Here is a 27,927-nt window from a genome sequence, read left to right as displayed (position 1 = left end):
GCATATTTTTGAGGTGAAAGGAGAAAGATGTAAAAAGAGCCGGGGTTGACATTTTCACACAAATGATTTGTCTGTGAAATGGACTGCCAGAAGAAGTGGTAGATGCAGTACAGTTACAACATGTAAAAGATATTTGGATAGGTACATAGAGTGATACAGTCATACAGCACAGAAACAGATTCTTTGGTCCAAGCAGTCCATGCCGAACATAATCCCAAACTAAATTACTCGCACCTGCCTACTCCTGGTTATAACCCTCCAAACTTTTCCAATTCATGTACCTACCTAAGTGTCTTTTAAATGTTGTAATTGTACCCACATGCACCACTTCCTCAGGAAGCTCATTCCACATGTGAACCACCCTGTGTAAAATAAATTGCCTCTCTTGTCTTTTTAAAATCTCTCTCCCTGTCACCTTAAAAATGTGTCCCCTAGTCTTGAAATACCCCATCCTAGAAAAAAGACAACTACCATTAACTCTATCTATACATCTCACTATTTTACAAACTTCTATCAAATTGCCTCTCAACTTCCTACACTCTGGTGAAAACAGTCCCAGTCTATCTGGTCTTTCTTTATAATTCAAACCTTCCATACCCAGCAACATCCTAGTAAATCTTGTCTGAACCCTCACCAGTTTAATAATATCATTCCTATAACTGGATGAACAGAACTAGGCACTATTCCAGAACAGGCCTCACCAATGGAGTTTGCACATTCTCACAATGTCTGTGTGGGTTCCCTCCAAATGCTCCAGTTTCCTCCCACAGTCCAAAGACATGCAGGTTGACTGGATCGGCCATGCTAAATTGCTCATAGTTTCCAGGTATATGCAGGCAAGGTAGATTAGCCATGTGAAACGTCGGGGTAAAGGGTAGCACAGGGTGGGTCAGGGTGAAATGCTCTTCAGAGGTCAGTGTGAACTCAATAGATCAAACAGTCTTCCACACTATAGGGATTCTATGATTCAATGTGCTGGACAACCTCAACATAACTTCCCAACTCCTACACTCAAAAGGACTGAGCAATGAAGGCATGTCAAACCACCTTCTTAACCATCCTGCTTATATGTGACGCAAACCTCAAAGAATTATGTACCTGCACCCTGAGGTTCCTCTGTTCGACAGTACTACCCAAGGCCCTACCATTAATTGTATAACCCCTACCCTTGTTTGTTGTACCAAAATGCAATACCTCGTATTTATCCAGATTGAATTCCATCTGCCATTTTTCAGCCCATGAACAGGATAGAGGGAAATGGGCCAAACACTTGCAAGTGGGACTAATCTAATGTGGGAAAGTTGGTTGGCATGGACCAGTTGGACCAAAGGGTCTGTTTCCATGCTGTATGACTCTGTAAGAATGAATGTGGTGGATTACAGGGATACAGTGGACGTGAGAGCAGCTTTTGAGATCCACCATCATCTCCAGTGTGTTAGTGCAGACTTTGGCTGCCTGAGAAAAGGAATGTTTGAGAGCAACAACATCAGATCCAACACCAAGATCATGGTTTACAGTGCTGTGGTGGTTCTTGTCTTCTTATATGATGCTGGGACATGGACTATCTACAGCAAACACCAGTACCAATAATGGTGCGTGTGCAAGATTCTGCAAATCCACTGGGAAGAAAGATGCACCAACACTTGTCCACAACCAGGCCAACTTCTCCAGCATCAAGGCACTGACCATCCTTGATCAGTTACAATGGGCTGGGCATATTATCTACATGACTATCAGGAGATTCCCTAAGCAGGTGCTCTACTCCCAAGTTCAAAACACCAGGCAAGCGCCAGGTGGACAAAGGAAGCACTTCAGTGATAGCCTCATGGCCACAGACAACTAGGAGTCACTAACCCAAAAAACATCCAAAGTGGAGGAGGACCATCCGTCAAGACCTTCAGACTTGCCATCCTGAAAAGATGGAATTTAACAAAAACGGTGCGCTTCCACACCAATGTCCCACCCGATCCTTCCCATGGCCACCACCTACCCTGAGTGTAAGTCTGCAGTAGCTGCCTCAGTCTGTGGAACTACCTATGGAGTCAGCCTGAGAGGAGAAGAGTCATTCACATTTGAGAATGACTGCTGACGATGATGAGTGGAGGTGACAACACAACTGACCAGTTTGTTCAAGAGTCAATGAACTAAAGGACATCATGTAAATTCATCCTGGTATCATCGGGATAAATCTGCACTGCTCTCCCAGGACGGTTCACATGGTCTATCCTTCCTCAGGTGTGGTGAACCAGACCTGATAGAACCTTCAGGGCCTCTGTGGGTTGAATTTTGAATCTCCCAGGACTTTTCCAGTGACGCTGATCTTTTCCCAAAAACAGTAAAACCCCGATGATATTGAGGTGCTTGTTACTGGAGTGAATCTGTCAAATCTTGCCATGATCAGAGATAATGGGAACTGCAGATGCTGGAGAATCCAAGATAACAAAGTGTGAAGCTGGATGAACACAGCAGGCCAAGCAGCATCTCTCGGATGAAGGGTCTAGGCCCGAAACGTCAGCTTTTGTGCTCCTGAGATGCTGCTTGGCCTGCTGTGTTCATCCGGCTTCACACTTTGAAATCTTGCCATGATGTTTGGTTGATTTTGAGTATCTGGAAACTGCTTCCCATTGAATGTGCAGCAAAAGAAGTGTACAAAAAGCCCCTTCCTCTGTGTTCAGAACAGATATTTAGTGCATTCTCCTTCCCAAGCCCAGGACCACACATGCACACAGCTCATAGCCTATCAAAACGGCAAAGACAACTAGGAAACAGACTTTGGTGGCAGGGAGGGAGCAGCATCACTGCTATTGTAATTGATGCAAACTAGGGAAAGGTAGCTTTTTTATTGAAGTCCCAAAATCTTCAAAGATGTTTCCAAAGCTTTTCAGTCCACCCAGCAGTTCTCCTCTTCTCCTGGCCCCACACCCCAATCTTCCAATATGGAATACACATAGCCACCTCAGGAACTAGCATTGTGCATGCTCCAGTTGTAGCCCCATTCCTCATTTTCTGATTAGTTGGAGGTCTAGCCACTCATGCTGAGTCCACTGACCCCTCGAACCCCACCTAGAATTCCCTAAAGTGTGGATTGCATTGTGGATTGAATTCCAGAGTATGGGAACAGACCATTCAGCCTAAGAGTCCACATCAACAATCTGGAGAGCAGCCTTCCTAGACATATCCCTTACCCTATTACTGTAACCCTACATTTCCCTAGTTAATCCACCCAGCCTGCACTTCCCTGGCCACTAGATGGATTTACCATGCTAAATTGCCCAATCGGTACATGTGGACTGTGGGAGGAAACTGGAGCACCCAGTGGAAACCCACACAGATACAGGGAGAATGTGCCAACTACACACAGACAGTTACCCAAGGCCATAATCAAATCTGGTTCCCTGGTGCTACGTAGCAACAGTGCTAAGCACGCCACTCTCTGTCACTCTGTCCTCATTCAGAACAAACCAGACTGAAAATGAGTAACTCAAAAGATTTTATCTTGTCATGTGTGAAATGAGTGAGTCCAGCACAGAGGTGCAAAAGGTAAAGCTGCATGAAACATTTCCAAGAATCTTCAGGCAGAAATGTGAGATGATGATCCAGGCAGACTCCATGGGTCGAAGTGCCATTTTCTGTGCTGTAGACCTGGACAATCCTGAAAATAGAAACATCAGAACAGCAGTAGGCCACTAGGCCCTTTGAGCCTGCCCTACCATTTAATATGATGATAGGCATACAACATAGAAAGACAGCCTTTGGTCTGGCCAATCCACACCAACATAATCCCAAACTAAACCAGTCCCACCTACCTGCGCTTGGCTCATATCCCTTCAACCTTTCTTATTTATTTATGTATCCAAATATCTTTTAAAAATTATAGCTATGTCCAAATCCACCGCTTCCTCTGGAAGTTCATTCCACACATGAACCACTTTGTAATAAAGTTGCCCTCATGTTCTTTTTAAATCTTTCTCTTGTTACCTTGAAAATATGCCCTCCACTCTTGAAAACAACTACCATTCACCTTGCCTATACCTCTCTTGATTCTAAAAACCTCAATGAAAGGTCACCCCTCAACCTCCTATGCTCAAGTGAAAAAAGTCCTAACCTATCCAGCTTCTCCCTAGAACTCAAACTTCTGATTCCTGGCAACATCCTGGTGAATCTTTTCTGAACCTTCTTCAAGCTTGATTTATATTCTATCCATAAAAGGGCAACCAGAACCGAATATAGTATTCCAGAAGAAGCCTCACCAATGTAGTGTACCTCAACTTGACGTCCCAACTCTTATACACAGAAGATCTGAGCAATGAAGGCATGCGTTCTAAACAGCTTCTTAACCACTCTGTCTATGTGATGCAAATGTAAAGGCACTATGTACTTGAACCCCTATGTCTCTGTTCTACAACACCACCCAATGCCCTATTTTTAATTGTGTAAGTCCTGCCCTTCTTTGTGTTACCAAAATGCAATCCCTTGTGTTGTCCAAATTAAACTTCATCTTCCACTCCTCAGCCAACTGCCCCAATTTTTATCAGAAAGTACTCACTCAGCAATAACCAGCTCACTGATGCTGTGTGTTCCACCAGGGCCACTATTGTTGATTTCTGGGAAAAATCCAACTGATACACTATAATGCCCTTTAGGGAAGAAATCTGCCACACTCACCCAGTCTGGCCTACATGTAACTGCAGACCCATAGCAATGGGGTTGACTCTTAACTGCCCTCAATGGGCATTAAATGCTGACTAAGTCAGTAATGACCACTCCACAGGAGGGAGTTGGAAAAGAAATCCAGGAATGTGAAATACACAGTCTGATAATTTAGCAACAGTGAGAATAAAGAAGAAGCAGGGTTGTGTCCTGAGGTCATGTTGGTTGATTTCATTGGACATATGAGAACTTAGTGCCTTTTGATGATGTCACCGAGTGGCAGTGTGTAGGTGGGTACGGGTGGGTGTGTGTGTAGGGAAGGTAGATCCTAGGGGAACATCACATTCCAGATTATTTTGGAGAGGAAAGAGAGTTTGAAATGAAGTCAAGGTGATTGTCACCAGATGGATTTAAAGTGTAAGGTACCATACCAGACGAGAACTGTTTACAATTTCAGGTAACAGGGAGGTTGGATGCACAGCAATTTCATGGAAAGTGGGTCAAGGGACTAGGTGTTGGGTCTCACGGACATGAAGAGCTCTGGAGGTAGGAGAGGAACTGGAGAAAGATGCAGGTTCAGGACTCAGACAAGACGGAACTTCAGAGACAGTTTCAGGGAAAGGAGGGACACTGAGGAGACAGCTGATCAGTTTGTCTCAATCTGAATGAAGAAGCAGCTCCATGTACTTATATGGATGATATCTCTAGAGGGTTGGAATTTAAAAGCAGCAATGTGCTTCTGAGGCTTTATAAAGCTCTAGTTAGGCCCCATTTAGAATACTGTGTCCAATTTTGGGCCCCACACCTCAAAAGGACATACCAGCCCTGGAGCATGTCCAGCGGAGATTCACACGGATGACCCCTGGAATGGTAGGTTTAACGTATGATGAATGGCTAAGGGTCCTGGGATTGTACTCATTACAGTTTAGAAGGTTGAGGGGAGATCTAATAGAAACTTAGAAGATAATGTATGGCTTAGAAGGGGTGGACGCTAGGAAATTGTTTCCGTTAGGCAGGGAGACTAGGATCCGTGGGCACAGCCTTAAAATTAGAGGGAGTAAATTTAAAACTGAAATGAGACAACATTTCTTCAGCCAGAGAGTGGTGGGCTTGTGGAATTCATTGCCGCAGAGTGCAGTGGAGGCTGGGACGTTGGATGCCTTCAAGGCAGAGATCGACAAATTCTCAATCTCAGAAGGAATCAAGGGCTACGGGGAGAGTGCAGGGAAGTGGAGTTGAAATCCCCATCAGCCATGATTTAAATGGCAGAGTGGACTTGATGGGCCGAATGGCCTTGCTTCCACTCCTATGTCTTATAGTCTTATGGATATAGAAAGGGATGAAAACTTCAAAAGAAAGTACTAAGCACGTTAGAAAGCTTTAGTCGTCTGTTTAACACAAACCTGATACAATTGTTTTTTTTTTAAAACAGATCCATAACTAAGCTGGAGGAGTTTAAAACCAGCAGAAAAAGACCTTAGGGAACATGGTTGTGTCTTAATGTGATTAACAGCAAAATCCAATTCCTCCAGTCAGAAGGAGATCAATTCCAAGAGCGTCAAACATGTATTAGAGATTTTTAAAGTATTGTTACATTACATTTAAGACAAAACATCATTGCTAGACAATCTGGGTGGCAGAGTGGAAGGGAACTATATTTATTACAGTAAAAGCCAGTCATTGTCACTGTTCATGAACTCGCTGGTGATGTAGCAGTTTGGATTTCATAGTGAATCCCTTCCCACATTCAGTGCAGGTGAATGGTCTCTCCCCAGTATGAGTTCGCTGGTGTACAGTGAGTTGGGTTGACCACCTAAACCCAGTCCCGCAGTGAGAGCATCTGAACGGTCTCTCATCAGTGTGAACACGTTGATGGGACACCAGATCCCCAGATCTTTTGAAGCACTTCCCACAGTCTGGGCATTTAAAAGGTCTCTCCTCTGTGTGAAGTCGCTGGTGTTTCAGAAGGTTGGATTTCTGAGTGAATCCCTTCCCACACTCAGTGCAGGTGAATGGCCTCTCCCCAGTGTGTGTTTGCTGATGTACAGTGAGTTGGAATGACTGCCTGAACCCAGCTCCGCAGTGGGAGCACTTAAATAGTCTCTCATCAGTGTGAACATGTTGATGTGACCTCAGGTCACCAGATCTTTTATAGCATTTTCCACAATCTGAGCATTGAAAAGGTCTCTCCTCTGTGTGAACTTGCTGGTGTTTCAGCAGGATAGATTTCCGAGCAAATGTCTTACCACATTCTGAGCAGGTGAATGGTCTCTCCCCAGTGTGAATCCGCTGGTGTTCAATGAGGTCAGATGATTGCTTGAACCCAGCCCCACAGTGAGAGCAACTGAAGGGTCTCTCTCCAGTATGAACACGTTGATGCAACTTCAGGGCCCCAGACCTTTTGTAGCACTTTCCACAGTCTGGGCATTTAAAAGGTCTCTCCTCTGTGTGAACTTGCTGGTGTTTCCGCAGAAAGGACGATCGAGTGAATCCTTTCCCACACTCTGAACAGACGAATGGCATCTCCCCAGTGTGACTGTACTTATGTTGTGAGAGGGCAGATAATCTGCTGAAACCTTGTCCACATGTAGAACATGTGTGCAGTTTATCCTCACTGTGAATTGTGCTTTTTCCTTCCATGTTCAAAATCCAACGATATTCAGGCGACAATAAACCGGGCAGTGCCATCAGATTGTGTAGTGATATTTGGTGTCAAGCCTTTTCACTGCAAATTCTCCCCCTCTAATACCCTGTCAAATTGGTTGAAAACAAAAAGTGAAGTAAGTGAGAATGGAGGAAAAAAATAGAAAAAGACAATAAGTCTGTAAGATGTAGAAGTAGGCAATTCAATCTATAAAGTCTGCTGTCACCGTTCAAAGAGATCACGGCTGATCTGATAATCCTCAGCTCTACTTGCCTGCCTTATCCACTAACCCTTGATTCCCTTACTGATTAAAAATCTGTTTATCTCCGCCTTGGATACACTGGGCAGCCCAGCCTCTACAGCCCTCTGTAGTAAAGAGCTACAGATTCAGTACCCACTTAGAGAAGGGATCGCTCCACATCTCAGTCTTAAGTGTGTGATTGCTTAACACCCATCCCCCTATAACCCACTCATCCCTGAACACTACAGGCAATTTAGCATGGCCAATCCACCTAGCCAGCACATCTTTGGACTGGGATCAATCTCCTGAACATTCTATAGACTGCCTTTTGGAAGATAAGGAGGCTAAGACTGTTCACAGTATTGCAGGTGTGTTCTGACTAATGTCTTATACAATTTTAGCAACATATCCTTATTTAACGGGAATGGGGTATAAAAATAAAAGCCAACAGACCATTTATCTTCCTGATTATCTGCACGTGGCTGCTAATTTTTTTGTCTTTCAAGCACAAGGACTCCGTGTGTGCTGCAGCTTTCTGTAATATCATTCTCCATTTAAATAATGTTCACCTCTCCTAATCTTCCAAACAAAATGAGTAAACATTAACTTTTCCCACATTAGATTCCAGTGAGTTTTTGTCCACTCGTTGAACCTGTCGTGCTATGTCATCCTCACTACCTGCCTCCATCTACTTTGTATCATCTGCAAACTTGTCATCCAAGTGTTTTGTATATATTGTAAATAATTGTGGCTCCAGTATTGATCCTTGTAGGATTCTACAAGTTACAATATGCAATCATGAAAATTCCCCTCTTTATCTCAACTCTTGCCTTCAATTCATTATCCAGCCTTGATCAATGTTAATATGTACCCCAACCGTGTAGGTTTTTGGGTTCTTATCTTCTAAGTAGTCTGATATGCAATACTTTACTGATTGCTGCTGTTTGGAAATCCATATGTATTACATCTTCTGGTTTCTTCCTTATCTATCTTGCATGTTACCACCTTAAAATATTTCAATAAATATGTCAGCTGTGACGTCCCCTTCACGAAACCATGGTGACTCTACTTGATCGTATAATATATTTCTAAATGCTCTGTTATTCCGACTTTTATAATGGACTCTAGCATTTCCCAATGATAGAGTATGTTGTGAAATTGAGGTAAATTAATCTGGTAAGCTTGTGGAGCTGGAAAATGCCCCACATCAACTCTAGCCTCCCAGTTTGCCTCAATCCCCTGCAACTTGCCTGCTGGTGAAACAAGTCCATAATGGATATCATTCCCTAGTCCTACGCTCATCCCTGGAACATATGGATAACAGGGTCACCTATCTCAGGCTCCTCCTCATCAACTACAGCTCTGCCTTCAACACCATAATCTCTATCAGACTAATTTCAAGACTCCATGACCTAGGTCTCAGCTCCACCCTCTGGAACCTTAGCTTCCTCACCCACAGACTGCAATCAGTGAGGATAGACAACAACATCTCATTCACAATAATTGTCAACACTGCCAACCTGTAAGGATGTGTACTCCGTCCCCTACTGTATTCCCAGTACAGTCACAAGACAACAGACTTACTGATGACACTACCATTGTAGGCCGGATATCAAACAATGATGAGTGAGAACACAGGAAGGAGATAGAGTGCTTGGCATCATGGTGCAATGATGACAATCTCTCAATGTCAGCAAAACAAAAGAACTGATCATTGACTTCAAAAAAGGAGGAGGACATGCCCGTGCCTACATCAACACAGCTGAGGCGGAGAGGGTCTAGAGTATCAAGTTCCTAGGAGTGACAAGAACCAACAATCTGTCCTGGACCTCCCACACAGATGAGACAGTCAAAAAGGCATAACAACGCCTCTTCTTTCTCAGGCAGTTGAGGAAATAAGAACCCTCACCAACTTTTACAGATGCACCACAAAACCCATTCTGCCTGGGTGCATAACAGCTTGGTACAGAGAAACTACAGTAAATTGTGCACACAGCCTAGATCATCACAGAAGCCAATCTCCCATCCACGGACTCCATCTATACTTCTCGTTGCCGTGAAAAGGCTGCCAAATCAAAGACCCCTCCCACACCGGTCATACTGTTTTCCATCCTCATCCATCAGGCAGAAGATACAGAAGCTTAAACGCACACACCAAAAGGTTCAAGAAGAACAGTTTCTTGCCTGTTATTAGACTCCTGAATGGACCTCTCCAATTTCAACTCTCATGTTGACCTTGCACGTTTGTGCATCTCCTGTGCAGCTGTAACCATGTATGCCTTGCTCTAAGCACCCTATGATCTGTATATCCTTGTTTGCCATGATCTGTCTGTACTGCTTGCTTTTCACTGTACTTAGGTACATGTACCAACAATAAATCAAATCAAATGTGATTATGAAAGCTACCAGTTGTCAGAAAAACTTAAAATGATTTACTAACGTCCTTCAGGGAGGGGAACCTGCCATCTGGACCGCTTACAGAGACTCTGGCTTTCGTAATTTGGTGGGGGTGGGAGGTGGACAAGACAGAGGGAGGGAGGGAGGGAGGGAGGGCTGGAAGATTGGTCACTCAGCCATAAATTTAACAAAACCTTCCAAACCAGCCACTTCACTACCACAAAGGACCAGGCATATATGACCACCACCATCTCAAAGCTCCCTCCATCTTCTAGTGGATAAACAGAAATTTCCTCCAATTTAATCTAGAATTAGAGGGCACAGTCTGAGAATCAGGGCTAAAGTGTTCAGGAGAGGTGTTGGGAAACACTACTGCACACAAGGGTGGGAATGCTTTTGATCTCTTCAAAAAACTGCTGTTGACGCTCAGTTGTTTATTTTAAATCTGAGATAAATGAACTTTTATTCAGGAAAGGTGTTCATGGATATGGGCCAAAGGTAGGTTCATGGAGTGAGACCACAGATGAGCCAGAATTTCATTAAACGGTAGAACAGACTCAAGTTGCTCAATGGCATACTCCTGATCCTTTGTTTACTGAAAGCTACTGGCTTCAATCTCTGCTACAAACTTGCTAACTCCAACTGTATCTCCCTCCTTAGTAAGTGTCTGAACCAGGCCCTTTGCAGTATTGGTGGAATATTGGACTTGGGGATAAGCTTTTGACCAAAAAGATACATCTCACTTTCGTGTTCTATTTCCACATCAGTGACTGATCTGACTTCAGCACAGTCTCAGCTGCATGTGCTGAAAATCTCATCCAGTCCTTTGTAACCTCGAGACTGAATGATTCTAACGCACTCCTTATCCACTTCCTACTTTCAACCTCCCTGTAATCAAGCTCAACTAACACTCCACTGCCCACGTGCTCACTCACGCTAAGTCTTGTTCACCTCGTTCTGACCTAAAATTTCCTTTCCTTATTTCAAAATCCTCCATGATAGTGATCATTCTTATCTCTGTAAACTCTGCCAGCCACGCAATCCTTGACGATATCTGTACTTAACTCATTCCAGCCTCTTGAGCATGATCAATTAATCCCCCCACCAATGGTGGATATTCTTTCAGTTTCCTAGGTCTCAAGATCTGGAAATTGCTCCCTAACGCTCTTCAACCCTCTCCCCCACCTTCCTTATTTGGTAACCTGACCTAGCACCTCATGGTTTGACATGGTGTCAGATGCTATTTTGTAACATTTCCATGAAATACCCTGGGGCATACCTTAAATGGGAAATTAGCGATGTAAGCAAAAAAAAATACTCTTGTTATTGTGGGTGTCTTCAATCCGAATATAAATTGGGCAAATCAAATTATAAACCATACCATACAGGAGGGATTCCTAGGGTGTGTATGACATCGTTTCCTGGATCATTACATTGAGAAACTAAACGGAGGACAAGCCATCCTAGACTGCATATTGTGGAATTGGCAGGGGCCAGCTAGCTCAGTTGGCTCGATGGTTGCTTTGCAATGCAGAGTGATGCCAAAACCGCAACTTCATTTCCTGTACCAGCTGAAGTGACCACGAAGGTCCCATGTTCTCAACGTTACCCCTTGCCAGCAGGATGGGTGACCCTCAGATTAAAGCACTGCTAGTCATCTCTTTCCAATGAGAGAGGAACTCATGGTCCTGTTGTACAATGGCAATTTAAGTTCAAATTTTTAATTGTATAATGAGAAAAGAATAATTGGCATTCTAGTTTTGTGAGGTTCCTTGCGGAAGAGTGAAGAACTCAGAATAATGGAACTCTATCTTAATAGAGAGACTAAGAGGGTTGACAGACAAAAAATTCCCAGTTTTTGATAATCTACTCCCCAGAATACTTAACAAAGTGGCTCAAGATACAGTGGACGCATGCTGAAACTGGGAGCTTAAACTAAATAGAGAAAATTGATGATTGTCTTTCAAGATTCTATACACCCGAACAGTTCCAAAACAGTAAATGTAATGCCATTATTTAAAAAAGGAGGTAGAGAGAAAACATGCAATTGTAGACTAGTTAGCCTGACATTGATAGGGAAAATGCTAGAGTCTAATATTAAAGATTTAAAGCAGTACACTTGGAAAAGTGACAGGATTGGACAGAAACAGCCTGGATGCATGAAATGGAAAACCATGCTTGACAAATCCACTGGTGTTTTTCAAGAATGCAACTTGTAGAGTTGTGTAGGAGGCAGTGGATGTGGTATACTGGAGCTTTCAGAAGCCATTCAAAATGTCCCAAAGAGATTGGCATGATAAAATTAAGTACATGGGATTGGATGTAGCATACTCACTCGTTCAGAGAACCGTCTGGCTCTCACGTGACCTTGCACTATAGAAAATTGTGCAATAACCGCAATACTTAAAGTAATGGGGACAAAATCACATTATAGCCAATACAGGTAAGAAATTTCATGTTTTACAAACAGTGTTCTCCTATTCTTTGACTGTGTTCAGTCAATTTGCATTTACTGATGTGAGGAAACGTAAATATCATATTTCCAAGCTTGCACATAACATGAAGCTGGATGGAACAGTAAACTGGAAGGAGGATGCAGATATGGTTCAGTGTGATTTGGAGAAGTTGACTAAGTGGGTAAAAGTGCACAGCAGATGAAGAATAATGCAGATAAATGTGGGGTTATCCAGTTCGATCGCAAGACCAGGAAGACAGACTATTTTCTGAATGGCGACTGGTTGGAAAAGGGGGGCGTGCAGCAAGAATTGTGACCTTGTACACAAGTCACTGAAAGTAAGTATGCAAGTGCAGAAGGCAATGAAGGCAGCAAACGGTACATTGGCCTTTACAGTGAGAAGATTTGAGTACAGGACCAGTGATGTCTTGCTGCAATTGTACAAAATCTTGTTCAGACCACATCTAGAATATCGTCTGCTGTTCTCAAATCATTGTCCGAGGAAGGATGTTATGACTATGGAAAGAATACAACAGAAGTCTACCAGACTGATTCCTTGGATAGTACGATTGTCGCATGAAGACAGACTGGATCGGTTAAGACTTAAGTCACTGGAGTTTAGAAGGATGTACTCAATGACTGGGGAGTCCAGAATCAGGGGTCACAGTCTAAGGATATGGGGTAGGCCATTTAGCACCGAGATGAGGAAACATTTTTTTACCCAGAGTGGTGAGCCTGTGGAAATCTCTACCACAGAAAATAGTAAAAGCCAAAACAATGAACATTGCCAATGAAAAAATTGATATAGTTCTGAAGGCTTAAAGGATTGAAGCAAATGAGACGAAAAGTGGAAACAGGCCACTAAGTAGCATGATCAGCTACTGAATAGTGGAACAGGATTAAACACCACAATGGCCTACTCCTGTTTCTATTTTCTATATTTATATTTTGTTAAAGGTGGCATATAAAAACAAATTGATTGTAACTGACAAAGTTATCAGCACTGCCTTAAAACCACTCGATGAAAATCTATTAACTCCTTACCAAACAGCAATCCAGGAGCACCTTCACCATATAGAAAGTCAAGGTGGTGCAGAGGGATTCTGGAAGCTTCTGGACTGACTGCTCTGTCTCTCGTTTTCTATCCAATTATCAATTGTTGAATGTTCTGAGAACAGAGCCAGTGTGTAGAAAAGTAACTAACTATGCATAGACGTTTGCTGAAACTATTGACATTCACTAGTGACTTAGAAATTAGATGTGCATGTGAAAAATTCATTATCCAAGGACTGCACAAAGGCTTGGCATCCATTGCTTGAAACTGTTTAATTCAACTGATAAACAGAAAATTAGAGAAATGTAAGTTAATTTATTCCCTGTGTGTGACTATTGGTCAAAGTGGGGGTTATAAACAAAAGAAGACTGGGCTTAAATCATTGGCATTTATCAAATCGCCGAGTTGTTCATCTTCATTTTGCTCAAGTTATTGTTATTTCTTCTTTAAGTTAAAAACTTGGTGTCCAAGGTCTGTTATTCAAAGTCTGGTTTGGAACATTGGGGCAATTTTGACAATCAAAGTTTCAATTTCACTGTGTTGTGAATCCAGTGTAGTGAGGCTAATTTGGTTTGGTTTCTATACTTGTGTCATAACAAGTATCTGATGGTCAACAGTAGCTCAGAAGCAGAAATCATCTCCAGTACATGACAAACAATTCCTGACCATGGGAAGAAAAAGCTGGGAAATCAGCAGCATATAAACAGAGATAGTAGGAACTACAGATGCTGGAGAATCTGAGATAACAAGGGTTTAGGCCCGAAACATCAGCCTTCCTGCTCCTCTGATGCTGCTTGGCCTGCTGTGTTCATCCAGTTCTACACCATGTTATCTCTTACATATAAACAGAGATGGGCAGCAATAGAAACCTCATTGAGACACACTCAACAGAAATAATAACAAAATACCAAACAAGGTTTAAATAAATCCAGTATTAGAGGATCAGACAACAGCAGAGATGATGTGCAGAGGTAAAACAAAGCAATAGATGGACATGGATTCAGATCCACAGTAAAGGACTCATGCAGTCATCAAGTCATACAGCATGGAAACAGACCTTTTGGTCCAACCAGTCCATGACGAACATAATTCCAAACTAAATTAATCCCACTTGCCTATTCCTGGTCCATCTCCTTCCAGACCTTTCCTATTCATGTGCTTATCCAAACATCTTTTAAACCCACATTCACGACTTGATCAGGAAGTTCACTCTACATGCAATCTACCCTCTGTATAAAAAAAATTTGCCTCTTTGCCAACTACCATTAACTATCTATACTTGTTACTATTTTATAAACTAACATCAGATCACCTATCAACCTTCTGCACTCCAGTGAAAAAAAGAGAGTTCCTAGCCTATCCAGCTTTTCTTTATAATTCAGACCTTTCATTCTTGGCAAAAGCCTGGTAAATCTCTTGTGAACCCTCTCCAGCTTGATAATATCCTTCTTACAACTGGATCACCAGAACTGGACACAGTATTCCAGAGGACACCTCACCTATGTCCTGTACAACCTCAACATGACTTCCAACTTATATACTCTAAGGACTGAGCAATGAAGGCAAGCTGCCAAATGCCTTTTTAACCACCCTGTCTACATGTGATGCAAACTTCAAAAGAATTATATGTGCAGCCCTAGGTCCCTTTGTTCTACAACACTACCCAAAGCCCTACCATTAATTGTATAAACCCTTTGATGTACCAAAATGCAATACCTTGCAGTTATCCAGATTGAACCTCATCTGCCATTTTTCAGCCCATTGATTCGTTTGATCAAGATCCCTCTGTAATCTTAGAAAACATTCACTGTCTACTATGCCACCAACTTAGGTGACGTCTGCAAACTTACTAACCATGCCTTCTATATTCTCATCCAAATCACTTATAGAAGTGACAAACAAAACAGGACGCAGAACCAATCCTAGGAACACTGCTGATCACAAGCCTCCAAAAAGCAACTCTCCACCATCACGGTCTGTTTCCTGCTGTTAAGCAAATTATGTATCTAATTGGCAAGGTCACCCCGATTCCCATGTCAACTAATTTTACTAATTAGACTACCATGCAGAACCTTGTCAAAGGCGTTACTAAAATCCAATTAAACATTGTCTACTGCTCCGCCCTCAATCTTTTTAGTAACTTCCACAAAAAAAACTCAATAAAGTTTGTGAGAAACAATTTTCCTTGCACAAAACCAAGCTGACTATGCCTAATCAATTTTAGCCTCTCAATGTCCATAAATCCCATCTTTTATAATCATCTCCAACAATTTACCCACAACCAAAGTCAAACTCACCAGTCTATAGTTGCTAGCTTCTCCTTAGAAGATTTCTTAAAACAAAGGTACAACATTCGCCACCCTCCAGTCATCAGGCAACCCATCCGTAGTTATAGATGATGCAAATATTTCTGCAAGGGGTCTCAAATTTTTTCCCTTACTTCCCACAACATTCTGGAATACATTAGGTCAGGTCCGAAGATTTATCCACCTTTCTATTCTCAAAGACCTCCCAAACTTCCTCTTCTGTAATGTGAGCTGTTATTTAAAAACATCAAAGTTTATTTCTCTGCATTCTCTAGACTCCATTTCTTTCTCCACAGCAAAAACTGACATAAAATATTCATTTAGTATCTCTTTCATCTCCTGGAGGTTCATCACAAAGACAACCTCCTTGATCTTAAAGAGGCCCTATCCTCCCTCTAGTTACCCTGTTGCTCTTAATGTAGTTGTAGAATCTCTTTGGATTATCCTTAACCTTATTTGCCAATGCTATCTCATATCCCCTCTTTACCTCCCTGAGTTCTCTCAAGAATTACCCTGCACTCTCTACGTTGATTAACCGATTCAATTGAACCAAGTTATCTATATCTAAAATAAGATTCTCTTTTATTCTCGACTAGAACCTCAATATTTTATTCATTCGTTGTTCCTTAATCTTACCAGCCTTACCCTTCACTCTAACAGGAACAAAATGCCTGTGAACTCTCGTCATCACACTCTTGAATGCCTCTCACCTGTCAGACATCCTTTTTCCTGTGAGCAGTCTACTCCAATCAGCTTTTGAAAGTTCTTGTCGCATAACCATTAAAGTTTACCTTATATCAATTGAAAACTTAATTTTTATGGAAGATTTATCGTTTTCCATAACCATTCTGAAACTAATAGAATTATGATCACGGGACCCAAGGTGTTTCCCTACTTTTATTGAGTCATCTTCCCTGCCTTATTGCCCAAAAGAAAGTCTAGTTTTGCTCATTCTCCAATAGGAGCATCCATATATTGATAAAGAAAATTTTCTTGGACACATTTGACAAATTCATCACCATCCACACCCTAACACTATGGTAACTCAGTCAGCGTTTGGAAAATTAAAACCCTCATTACTGCAACCTTATTATGCTTACATATTATTGGAGATTGCCTCATATTTGTTTCTCAATTTCCCTCTTACTATTGGGGAGCCTTTAGTAATATCCTATCAAAGTGATGTTTCCTTTCTTATTTGTAATTTCTCTTCATATGTTTTCACTGGACAATTTTTCAGAAATATCTTAGAGTTCCATCAGTAATGTATTCCCTAATCTAAAATGCCACTTACGTCCCCCCACCCCTGCAACTTTCTTGCCTCCTTTTCTAACCTTCCTATAGCAACATTGAGCTGCTAGTCTTGTCCATCTCAGCCAAATTTCTGTAATAGCTACGATGACCCAATCTGATGTTCTTAAACATGCCTCGAGTGCATCAGCCTTACCTGCAAGACCCCTTGCATTGAGATAAATGCAATTTAGTTCTTCTGAGTTACTACTTACTGATTCTTTCTTGTCTCTTTCTTTTCTAATTGACATGCTGTCCTCACATTCAGAACCATCCCATCAATCCTTCTGTTTACACTTCCTTAGAATTCCTCTACTCCTCCTCTCTATTAGAATAAAGTCTCCTTTAATAGAATGAGCAAATCTCCCTGCTAAGATAGTGGTCCCTTTCCAGTTTAAGTTGGACACATTCTTTTTGAACAGGGCTTTTTTTAAAAATCCCAGAAGACAGTCCAATTGTCTAAAAACCTGAATTCCTAAACAATGCACCAGCTCTTCAGTCACTGTTTTATCTTTTTTAACCTTCTGTTCCTTCCCTTGTTTGAGTTTGGCTTTGGGGGTAAACCAGAAATTACTACTTTCAAGGTTCCATTTTTGAAACTTCTACCTAACTTCTTAAATTCACTCTGCCACATCAGCATCAGGGCTATGGAACCACAGCACTGAACAGAAAAATTGAAATTGTACATGAATGCTCAAAAATACTCACCTCCCAAAGAATCCAACAGTTTCAAATCTTCCACTGGAGCCTGCAGCTGGAAAGATATCAGAAACCAGGAGCCTTGAAATCACTTAAATCCCTAGAAAATGAGATAACAGAAATCAGAAGTTTCAGTCAAGGTTACAAATGCAGCAGACAGGGTTCCAGGGGATTGGAGGGAAAGTAGAGTTGAGGTCAAAATCAGATCAGCTATGAAGAGCAGAACAAGCTCAAAATCATAGAAACCCTAGAGTGTGGAAGCAGGCCATTCAGCCCATCATGTCCACACTGACTCTCCAATAGAAACCCACCCAGACCTAGTCTCCTACCCTAGCCGTGTAACCCCACATTTCCCATGGCTAACCTACCTAGCCTGCACATCCCTAGACACTATGGGCAATTTAGCATAGCCAATCCACCTAATCTGCACACCTTTGGACTGTGGGAGGAAACCTGAGTGCCCAGAGGAAACCCATGCAGACACAGAACGAACGTGCAAACTCAACACAAACAGTTGCCTATGGATGGAGTCGAATTTGGGTCCCTGACGCTGTGAGGCAGCAGCCCTAACCACTGTGGCAGTGGGTTGAATGGGCCAAATAAGGCCATAAGATATAGGATCAGAAACAGGCCAATCCACCCACTGAGTCTGCTCTGCCATTTGATCATGGCTGGTATGTTTCACAACCCCATTTTCAAGAACCAATCTGTCTGAAATACACTCAATGAGTTGGCCTCTACAGTCATTTGTGGTGATGCATTCCACAAATTCATCGCGTTCTGACTGAAGAAATTCCAACCCATCTTAGTTCTAAAGGGTTGTCCCTTCACTCTGAGGCTTGCCCTTAGGTCCTAGTCTCTCCTACTAGGGGAAACATGTTCTCTACATACATTCTGTGCCGGCATCTCGGTGTTCTGTCAGTTTCAATGAGAGCCCCCACATCCTTCTAAACTCTGAAGTACACATCCAGAGTCCTCAACTGTTGCTCATGTGACAAGCCCTTCATCAGGGATTGTTCTTGTAAATGTCCTCTGAATTTCCTCCAACACCAGCACATCACTCTTCACTCAAAACTGCGCACAATGTTCCGAATGCGGTCTGACCAAAACCTTATGCAGTCTCAGCTATTTCTCGGAGGGCCCCATATGTACCTTCCAGTATAATCCCCCTTTAAAACTGACAGTTGTTAACCCCAGCCTGCGCTGAGCTTCTGTTGGCAGAGTGAGAATAAAATCAATGGGTCAAAGATTTTCTCTTGGACACTGGGACTCTGAAGACCCTCCTTCTCTGTGTCATTTCACCATGATCCTCACAGATGCTCAACACTCCCTGGTGAACTATGATGGTTATTGTTCACCTAAGTGTGAGATTATCCATTTTCAAAGAAGGCAATAGAATGGGCGGGGGGGGGGGGGGGGGGGGAGGCAGCAGAAGGAGGCAAGGCCTGATGGGTGGGGTGGGGGTGCACCAGTGTCACGAAAGGGGGTCTGGGGAGGCAACAGATTAGTAAACAATGAGCCAGAGGTTGGTGCGGTTTAGGAGCAGAACGGCCCCAATCTCCAAAGCCCTCATCCCACTCAGTTCTTTCCCCACCACTACCAGATCCGTTCTCACAGCATCTTACAAGTGGGCAGGTAGCTCAATGACAAAGATGCATTAGCACATGCACAAGTGTCTCCCAAGAGCATTCCGCATATACTTCTCAACGAACATGGCACACCAGCTCAGCTGCCACAGTGCTAGGGACCAGAGTCAGATTCCACCCACGGGCAACTGGTGTGGACTTTGCACATTTTCGCACTATTTCCATGGGTTTCCTCCAGGTGCTCCAGTTTCCTTACACCGGTGTGAAGTCGGGTGGATTAGGTAGGTTGGCAACTTCACATGGCCAGTTGTGCCCAGGGATATGCAGGCTAGGCAGATTAACCTTTAAAAAAAAAGTTGCAAGGACAGTGTGGGTCTGCTATTCAGAAGATCAGTGTGGACTCAATGGGTCAAGTGGCCTGCGTCCACACCTTAGAAATTCTGTGAACACTGCAATGTCTGAACTCAGTAATCTTTGATTTCAGCCCCATGCACATCAAAGTCAGATAAAATCATAGAATTGTGCAGCACAGAAAGAGACTCCTCAGTCCAACCAGTCCTTACTGACCATAATCCCAAACTAAACCAGTTGCACCTGCCTACGCTTTGCCGGTATCCCTTCAAACATTTCTTACTCATGTATTTACCCAAGTGTCTTAAATGTTGTAACTGTACTCGCATCCACTAGTTCCTCTGGAATTTCATTCCATACATAAGCCATTGTGCAAAAACAACAATGCCCCCATGTCTTTTTAAAATCTTCCTCTTCTCACGTTAAAAATATGTCCTCTAGTGTTGAAATCCACCACCACAAGGAAAAGACACCTGCCACTCAACTTATCTACACCCATGATTTTATAAACCTCTAAGACCTCTCAACCCTCTGTGAAACACCTCCACATCAAACTAGTGAAAAAAAATTCCCAGCCTATCCATATAACTCAAACCCACCCCATTCCTGGCAACATCCTGCTAAGTCTCTTCTGAACCCTCTCAAGCTGAATAATATCCTTCCTATAAGACAGCAACCAGAACTGGACACATACTCCAGGAGAGGCCTCACCAAACATCCTGTACAACCTCAACATAACATCCCAAGTCTGATACTCAAAGGCCTGAGCAATGAAGGCAAGTATGCTAAACACCTTAAGGGATAAGTGATAAATAACATCAAGTAAAAAATAAACTGACCAGAATACTTCAGTAATTTCCATGATGCATTCCTTCACAGGTACATAGGATTGTCAAACCTTAATGCTGTAGCGTCAACAGTCAAACTCCTTTTCTCAGAAAACCACAGTTCCAAATATTTGGAAAAATCTCCAACCCTCCCTTCTGTTTTATCATGTTCTCTTCCAGACTTGCTAGGCAGGTACTGACCCCATCAAGGGCCAAACAACCCCTCTCTAGATAAGCACGCTTCCATAATCCGCAGTCTACAGAGTTCTTCGATCAAGGACCAATTTACAATGAATTTCCAGGCCTGACCTCAAAAACAAACAGCTGCCTGTTTATTCTTTTCAACACAAACAACTGCTCATAGTCCAAAAGTCACCACTCAGCTTTCAGATTCAAAACAAAAATTTTAAAAATCAGTGAAGGTTCTAACACAGAGCACTGACTATGGAAAGAGTTTTAACTTTACTGAAATGAATCACACCATTCACAGTCGAGAGAACCTACATGGATGTTCTGTCCATTAGACTGGAATTTATCTGATCATCCAGCCAGGACAGACAAGAGATCGCTACACGATGGAGATCCTGTGGAAATATCAGGGAAATGACAGAGATAGTTTCCCACCTGAGCTGGCCACCCGATGGTGCAATGATACTAGGGACAAACCATTCCCCTGCGTCATGTGCAGGAAGGATTAAGTCTTGAGACCTCTAAGTTTACAGGGGGTTGCAGGAGTTGGATTCTGGCAGGATTGCTGCTTTTTAATCACATCCAGCATCATCTCACCTTCGTATTGCACTTTTACCGCAGTAAACCCTCCCATTGGGAGTAATCAAACTGCAGAGCCACAGATGGAGACATTCGGGCATTACTGGGTGAGACTTTGAAGAACAGGAAACGTGGTGGGCTTGGGAATACAGCCCCGCCCACTCTAACCGCGCCTGCGCACGCCTCCCCTCCCTTCCCCCAACCTCTCCAGCTGAACAAAGAACAGTGACCGTTAGCCGGGGTAACAAGGTGTGGAACTGGATGAACACAGCAGGCCAAAGCAGCATCTTAGGAGCAGGAAAGCTAACGTTTCGGGCCTAGACCCTTCATCAGAAAACCGTTGACCAGGGCCCCGTTTCAGGAAGACTCCTGAGGTGTCTCTGACACCGGAATACCGACGGTTGGGGACTGAGACGTTACTCGGCAATCACGAATTCTTCTCGCCGGAATAATGCACCGAACGCTAGTCTCCGCATTAACCTTTTACACACAGCCGTTGGATACGGTAGATGTACATTTACTCCCTACCATCGCTCGTGGCACGCACGTTCGAAATCCAAATCAGCTATGCGATTGCACCAGCACGCCACCGGCTTGATTGACGAGGTCTCAGGGCCAATTGTAAATAGGGGCGGGATTAGAGGCTGAAAAGGGCGTTGCTGACTATCCAACCAGAGTGAGAAAGAGGGGCATGAAAGCCGCTTCAACCAATCGGAGAAAAAGGAACCATCTGGACCTTACGCCTATCAGAGATTGTGAAGGGCGGGATTAAACTCTCAAACAATCAGGGTACGGGGACTCGGGGATGCAGCTGTTGTGACTGGAGCATGCGCCATCCGGGAGCTGGAGCTGGAAATTTTGAATCCTCCTGGACTGAGTGTAGAACATAGTAACGTAAAAGTAGGCGCAGGAGTACGTTTTTCGGCCTTTCGAGCCTTCGCCACCATTCATTACGATCATGCAATCTCAGTATCTCATTTCCACCCTTTCCCCATACCCCTTGATCCCTTTAGACGTCAGGGCCACGTCCCGCTCCCTCTGGAATGTGGCTCATAACTGGCCCCAACGACTTCCAGTGGGAGAGAATTCCACAAGTTCACAACTCTCTTGAGTGAAGAAATTCTTCCTCACACTGAAGCCTCTTAGCATCCTCCTGGCAGCACACAATGCCACCCTGCTTACTGTCATCTGCAAATTTGGATTTGTGGCATTCTATTCTTTCATCCAAATCGGTAATGTATCTTGTGAATAGCTGAGGTCCCAGCACTGAAGTCTGCGGCACCTCACTTGTCACTGCCTGCCTCTGTGAAAAGAACCTGATTTAGCACTGTACAAAACAGGAACATGCCCTTCGGACCACAACGCTGTGTCAAACATGATGCCAAATTAAACTAATCCCTCTGCCTGTCCTTGGTCCATATCCCTTCATTCTTTACACATACACATGCTTACCTAAAAGTCCCTTGCATGCCTGTGTTTTGTCAGCCTCCATCACCAACCCTAGCATTGCATTCCAGAAGCCTACGACTCTGTTTAAAAAAACTTGGCCCTCACTTCTCTTTTGAACTTTCCCCCTCACCTTAAATGCATGTCCCCTAGTTTTAGACATTTCAATTCTGGGAAAAAGATTCTGACCGTCAACCCTAACTATGCATCTTTTAATTTTATAGACTTCTTTCAAGGCTCCCCTCAGCCTCCCCCTCTCTAAAGAAGACAACCTGAGCATTTCTTGCCTCTCCTTATAGGCCATACCCTCTGATCCAGGAAGCATCCTGATAAACCTCTTCTGCACCCTCTCCAAAGCCTCCACACACCTCTTGTTATGTGACGACCAGAATTGAATGCAGTGCTCTTTAACTGTGGACTAACCAAAGTCTTATAAAGTTGCAACATGATATCCTGACTCTTGTAGTCAATTTCCCAACCAATAGAAGCAAGCATGCCACACAACTTCTTTAACACTCTCTCTCCTTGCATGGCCACTTTAAGAGGCTTAAGTCCCAAGATCCCTCTGTACATAAAAGCTGTTCAGGATTGTGCCATTAACTGTATATTCTTCCTTAATATTTGATCTCCTAAAGTGATCTCCCTTACACTTAACCCAGATGAAATTCCATCTGCCATTTCTCCATTCATATCTGCAACTGATCCATATCCCGCTGTATCCTTTGACAACCTTCCACACTATCCACAACTCCACTGATCTTTGCATCTTCTGCAACCTTACTAATCCACACACTTACATTCTCATTCATGTCATTTATGTATATCACAAATGGCAGAAATCCCAGTCCGGATCCTGTGGAACATCGCTCCTCATGGACCTCCAGCCAGGAAAACATCCTTCCGCCACAGCTCTCTGCCTTCCATTGGAAAGCCAATTCTGAATCCACATAGCCATGTCATCGTGGATCCCATGCATCTTAATCTTCTGTATAAGCCTACCACGATGGACCTTGTTGAAAACCTTACTAAAATCCATGTAGACAATCTCCACTGTGCTACCCTCATCAATCACCTTTGTCACCTCATTCATTCATTCAAGTTAGTAAGACATGACCTGCCCTGAACAAAGCTATGCCGACTATTCCTAATTCAGCTGTTTTTCCAAGTGTGTATAATCTCTAAGAATTCTCTCCAATAGCTTCCCAAGCACTGATATGAGACTCACCGGTGTGTGGTTGCCTGCATTATCCCTATTTCCCTTCTTGAACAGAGAAACAACATTAACTACTCACCAGTCCTCCAGGACCTGTCTAGTGGCTCACTGATGTTGGTCAAGGCCCTAGCAATCTCCTCTCTCACCTCTCTCAATTACCTGGGGTAGATACCATGTGCCCCTGGGGACTTTTGAGAAACCCAACACCATTTCTTTCCTGGTTTTGAAATGCCGTACATATTAGCATGCTGCACACTAATCTCACTCTGGATTCTTCCAGCTCAGCGAGCAAACTTACATCCAGAACCTCAACCTGAGCTACAAATCTTCTCAAAACCCGCTACTAATCTCACTATCCTCCACATCCTTCTCTTTGGTGAACACCAATGCAAAGTACTCATTTAGGATCTTGCCCACGTCTTCATTCTTGCATGGTCTTACCTTCTACCTCGTTATCTTCTTATTTTTAATGTATTGAATACCTTGGGATTCTCTTTAACCCTGCTTGCCCGTGGTGATTTCATGGCCCCTTCTGCTCTCCTAATTCCCTGCTTGAGGGATTTTTTTCCTTTCTTTCCTTCTGTCTTTCATGCTTTCTTTATATTCCTTGCTGGCCTTGTCTGATTTTCTAAACCTTACATATCCTTCTTTTGCTGCTTTTGACTAACTTCACAACCTCCCTAATATCTAAGGTTCCCTTACCTTGCCATCCTTGTCCATCCTAATACTGAAACATGCCAGTCCTGAATTCTTATCAGTACATCTTTAAATAATTCCCACGTCAAATGTGAACTTCCTTGATAACAGCTCCTCTCAATTAACACTCCCTAGCTCCTGCTTAATACTGACATAATTTGTCTTCCCATAATTTAGTACTTTCCCACAAGGTCCTGAATTATCCTTATTCATAGTTATCTCAAAACTTGAGGAGTTGTGATCACTCAGAGGTAGCAAGAACTGCAGATGCTGGAGTCAGAGACAACACAGTGTGGAGCTGGAGAAACAGCAGGCTAGGCAGTATCAGAGGAGCAGGAAAGTTGATGTTTTGGATCAGGACCCTTCTGTTTCTGTTATCACTGTTTCCAAAATGCTGTCCCACTGAAAGATCAGTCACTTGGCCAAGTTCATTAGCCAATATTCATATTGTATACTTGTCCAGTATGGCTCCTCCTCCAGTTGGACAATCCACATACAGTTTCAAGAAATCCTCTTGGATGCACTTAACAAATTCTGGGCTGTCTAAGCCTGTTGCTTTAAAGGAGGGAAGCTTTCTTCCACTCTATTGACCGCATATTCAGTGACAACTATTAGACAATAGGTGCAGAAGTAGGCCATTCGGCCCTTTGAGCCAGCACCACCATTCATTATGACCATGGCTGGTCATCCACAATCAGTATCCTGTTCCTGCCTTATCCCCATAACCCTTGATCCCACTATCTTTAAGAGCTCTATCCATCTCTTTCTTGAAAGTATCCAGAGAGTTGGCTTTCACTGCCTTCTGGGGCAGAGCATTCCATATATCCACCACTGTCTGTGTGAAGAAGTTTTTCCTCAACTCTGTTCTAAATGGCCTACCCCTTATTTTTAAACTGTGTCCTCTGGTTCTAGACTCACCCATCAGCAGAAACATGCTTCCTGCATCCAGAGTGTCCAATCCCTTAATAATCTTATACATCTCAATCAGATCCCCTCTCATCCTTCTAAACTCGTGTGTACAAGACCAGTTGCTCCAATCTTTCAACATATGATAATCCGCCATTCCGGGAATTGACCTCGTGAACCTACGCTGCACTCCCTCAATAGCAAAAATGTCCTTCCTTAAATTTGGAGACCAAAACTGCACACAATACTCCAGGTGCGGTCTCACCAGGGCCCTGTACAGCTGCAGGAGGACCTCTTTGCTCCCATACTCAGTATTTCTAGATCATCAATTCCAAGCAGATATCACAGCAAGATCGAATAGAGTCACTCCGCTCACAAGCATCTATATGTCATCGTTCTTTCATCATGCAAGGTAAAACATTTGTTGGTCTGTGCGAAAAGATTTCCGAGATTAGTGTCACTGGAAAAGTGTCAGTGGTCTGGGTGCTTCACCTGAGGAGAGACTGGGGAGCAGTGAGAATTTGTCCCACTGATTCCTGGATTATATTATGAGCAGACACTGCAAAAGTCAACCTTGGATCATAATGGCACAAAAAGAAGTAATATGGCTTGTTTTATCAGTACCAACTTGCTGTAAAGCAATGCAGTCTAATTCCCTTGTGCCCTCCCCAAAGCTGTGCAATTTTATTTCTCTTAAATGCTTGTCTAATTTCCTTTTGTTAAGTCATTGATTCTCTTCATTTCCACCCATAAGCAACAAATTCTGGGTCGTACCACTCAATTGAAAAGAAAGCTTTATTCCCCCATCTCTCTTGCCTGTCTTGTAAATGGCTGGGTCTAACACACTACCCAAACTTTTAGACTTCATATGAATCACTTAACAAGGAGATTGAAGGCATGGTATTGAAAGATGGATAGGAAACTATGTTATGGTGAAGACATAAGGAGATTACAGACCAACATAGGGAGATTTAGTGAATAGGCAATATATCTTGCAGATGGAGTATATATGTGGAAAAATGTGAAGTAATTCACTTTGGCAGAATAAATAAAAGCAGAATATTCCTTAAATGGAGAATGAGCCACAAAGAATTAGTTTGCAGATGCAGTATGGTGTCAAGAAATGTTGGGCTGCACCCTCTCTTATGACAGGAATTGAACATAAATGTCTGCTTCATTTCTGCAGGGAATTGGTGACATCGCATCTCAAATACTGTATGCTGATTTCATCATCATCTTCTTTCAGGAAGTGTGTAAATTTAGTGGAGTGATTGAGAGGAGGTTTCCTAGATTGATACCTGGAAAATTTGACTGTGACAGTGAACCTGGGAAGCATCATCGGGGGGGAGATTTGGGGTAACCAAACTTTGATAAGGAGGGAGCATGTCGGATATAGTAACTTATATTTTTAAACCAAGTATGTTCACACCATTCAGTATAATGTGTTCTGAATGTCTGTCATGTACACACAATACCTTTTGAGAAACCATATTCTTCTTGAGTAGTCAGTGAGGTTTGAAGATGACTTTCTTCCATTCCAGTGTTATGGGCCCTGAGGTTATTAAACAGTCCACAAGCACTGCCACAGGTGGGTGCTCAGATTTTCATGTTTTTTCCATTGCTAATGTCTGCTTGCCATCTTGCCTGTTGGAAATCTTCAAAATTATTGACTTCTTCACAGAAGCCATTTCTCCAAAGTGGATGAAATTAGGCCAGTGATTGCCCCAAGTGAATGGAGATATTGCGTTTTTTGTTTCAGAGAAAACATGGAGACAGTAATGTATTTGTGTGCCAACCTGAAAATCTCTTAACATGAGGATGCTTGTTCAGATTACGGAGCTTATTTTGGAGGTCTTGTGATGATGTGAACTGCCCAATGCAGCTTATTTATCATAACCAGTGCCTCAGCTCAAATTTTTTTAGCTTGATCTGCACTTTTAATAACATTTTATAAGGATGAGGTATAGAGTAAAATAGCGAGTTTTGAGAAGATTTGTAGCTCCGGTTGAGGTTCTGGATGTGAGTTTGCTCGCTGAGCTGGAAGTTTCGTATTCAGCCGTTTCGTCACCATACTAGGTAACATCATCAGTGAGCCTCCGACTAAGCGCTGGTGTTATGTCCCGCTTTCTATTTATCTGGTTAGGTTTCCTTGGGTTGACCAACCCAAGGAAACCTAACCAGATAAATAGAAAGCGGGACATAACACCAGCGCTTCGTCGGAGGCTCACTGATGATGTTACCTAGTATGGTGACGAAACGGCTGAATACGAACCTTCCAGCTCAGCGAGCAAACTCACATCCAGAGTAAAATAGATACCAATGCCAAATCAATAGCCCACAAGGTCACCCGATAACCATGAATAAAAATAATTTCTCTCATGGAGATAGAATTTGTCAA

The 27,927-nt window shown here is 42.9% G+C and overlaps 1 protein-coding gene across 2 annotated transcripts; it reads right to left on the bottom strand.

Annotated features, from left to right (window-relative positions):
* Window positions 1–5,931: 5,931 nt before the first annotated feature.
* LOC125449466 (zinc finger protein 239-like) lies at window positions 5,932–21,872 on the bottom strand. 2 transcript variants are annotated; one of them, XM_048525275.2, is made up of 3 exons: window positions 21,797–21,872; window positions 17,746–17,836; window positions 5,932–7,400 (listed from the first exon to the last, which is right to left on the bottom strand). In XM_048525275.2, the coding sequence occupies exon 3, from the start codon at window positions 7,336–7,338 to the stop codon at window positions 6,334–6,336; it is 1,005 nt and encodes a 334-aa protein (XP_048381232.1). In that variant the 5' UTR covers window positions 7,339–7,400; window positions 17,746–17,836; window positions 21,797–21,872; the 3' UTR covers window positions 5,932–6,333. The 2 variants fall into 2 exon arrangements, with proteins under 2 accessions (XP_048381232.1, XP_048381233.1); XM_048525276.2 differs by having other exon boundaries at window positions 21,749–21,833.
* Window positions 21,873–27,927: the final 6,055 nt, after the last annotated feature.

This window comes from Stegostoma tigrinum, chromosome 42 (genome assembly GCF_030684315.1).
Source record: "Stegostoma tigrinum isolate sSteTig4 chromosome 42, sSteTig4.hap1, whole genome shotgun sequence".
In the NCBI taxonomy this organism is placed as follows: domain Eukaryota; kingdom Metazoa; phylum Chordata; class Chondrichthyes; order Orectolobiformes; family Stegostomatidae; genus Stegostoma; species Stegostoma tigrinum.
Note: the sequence above shows the minus strand (reverse complement) of the source record. Positions and strands in the feature narration are given on the sequence as shown.

Excerpts from the sequence above, each read along its gene's own strand:
- LOC125449466 (XM_048525275.2), bottom strand. The coding sequence starts at position 7,338 with ATGGCACTGCCCGGTTTATTGTCGCCTGAATATCGTTGGATTTTGAAC.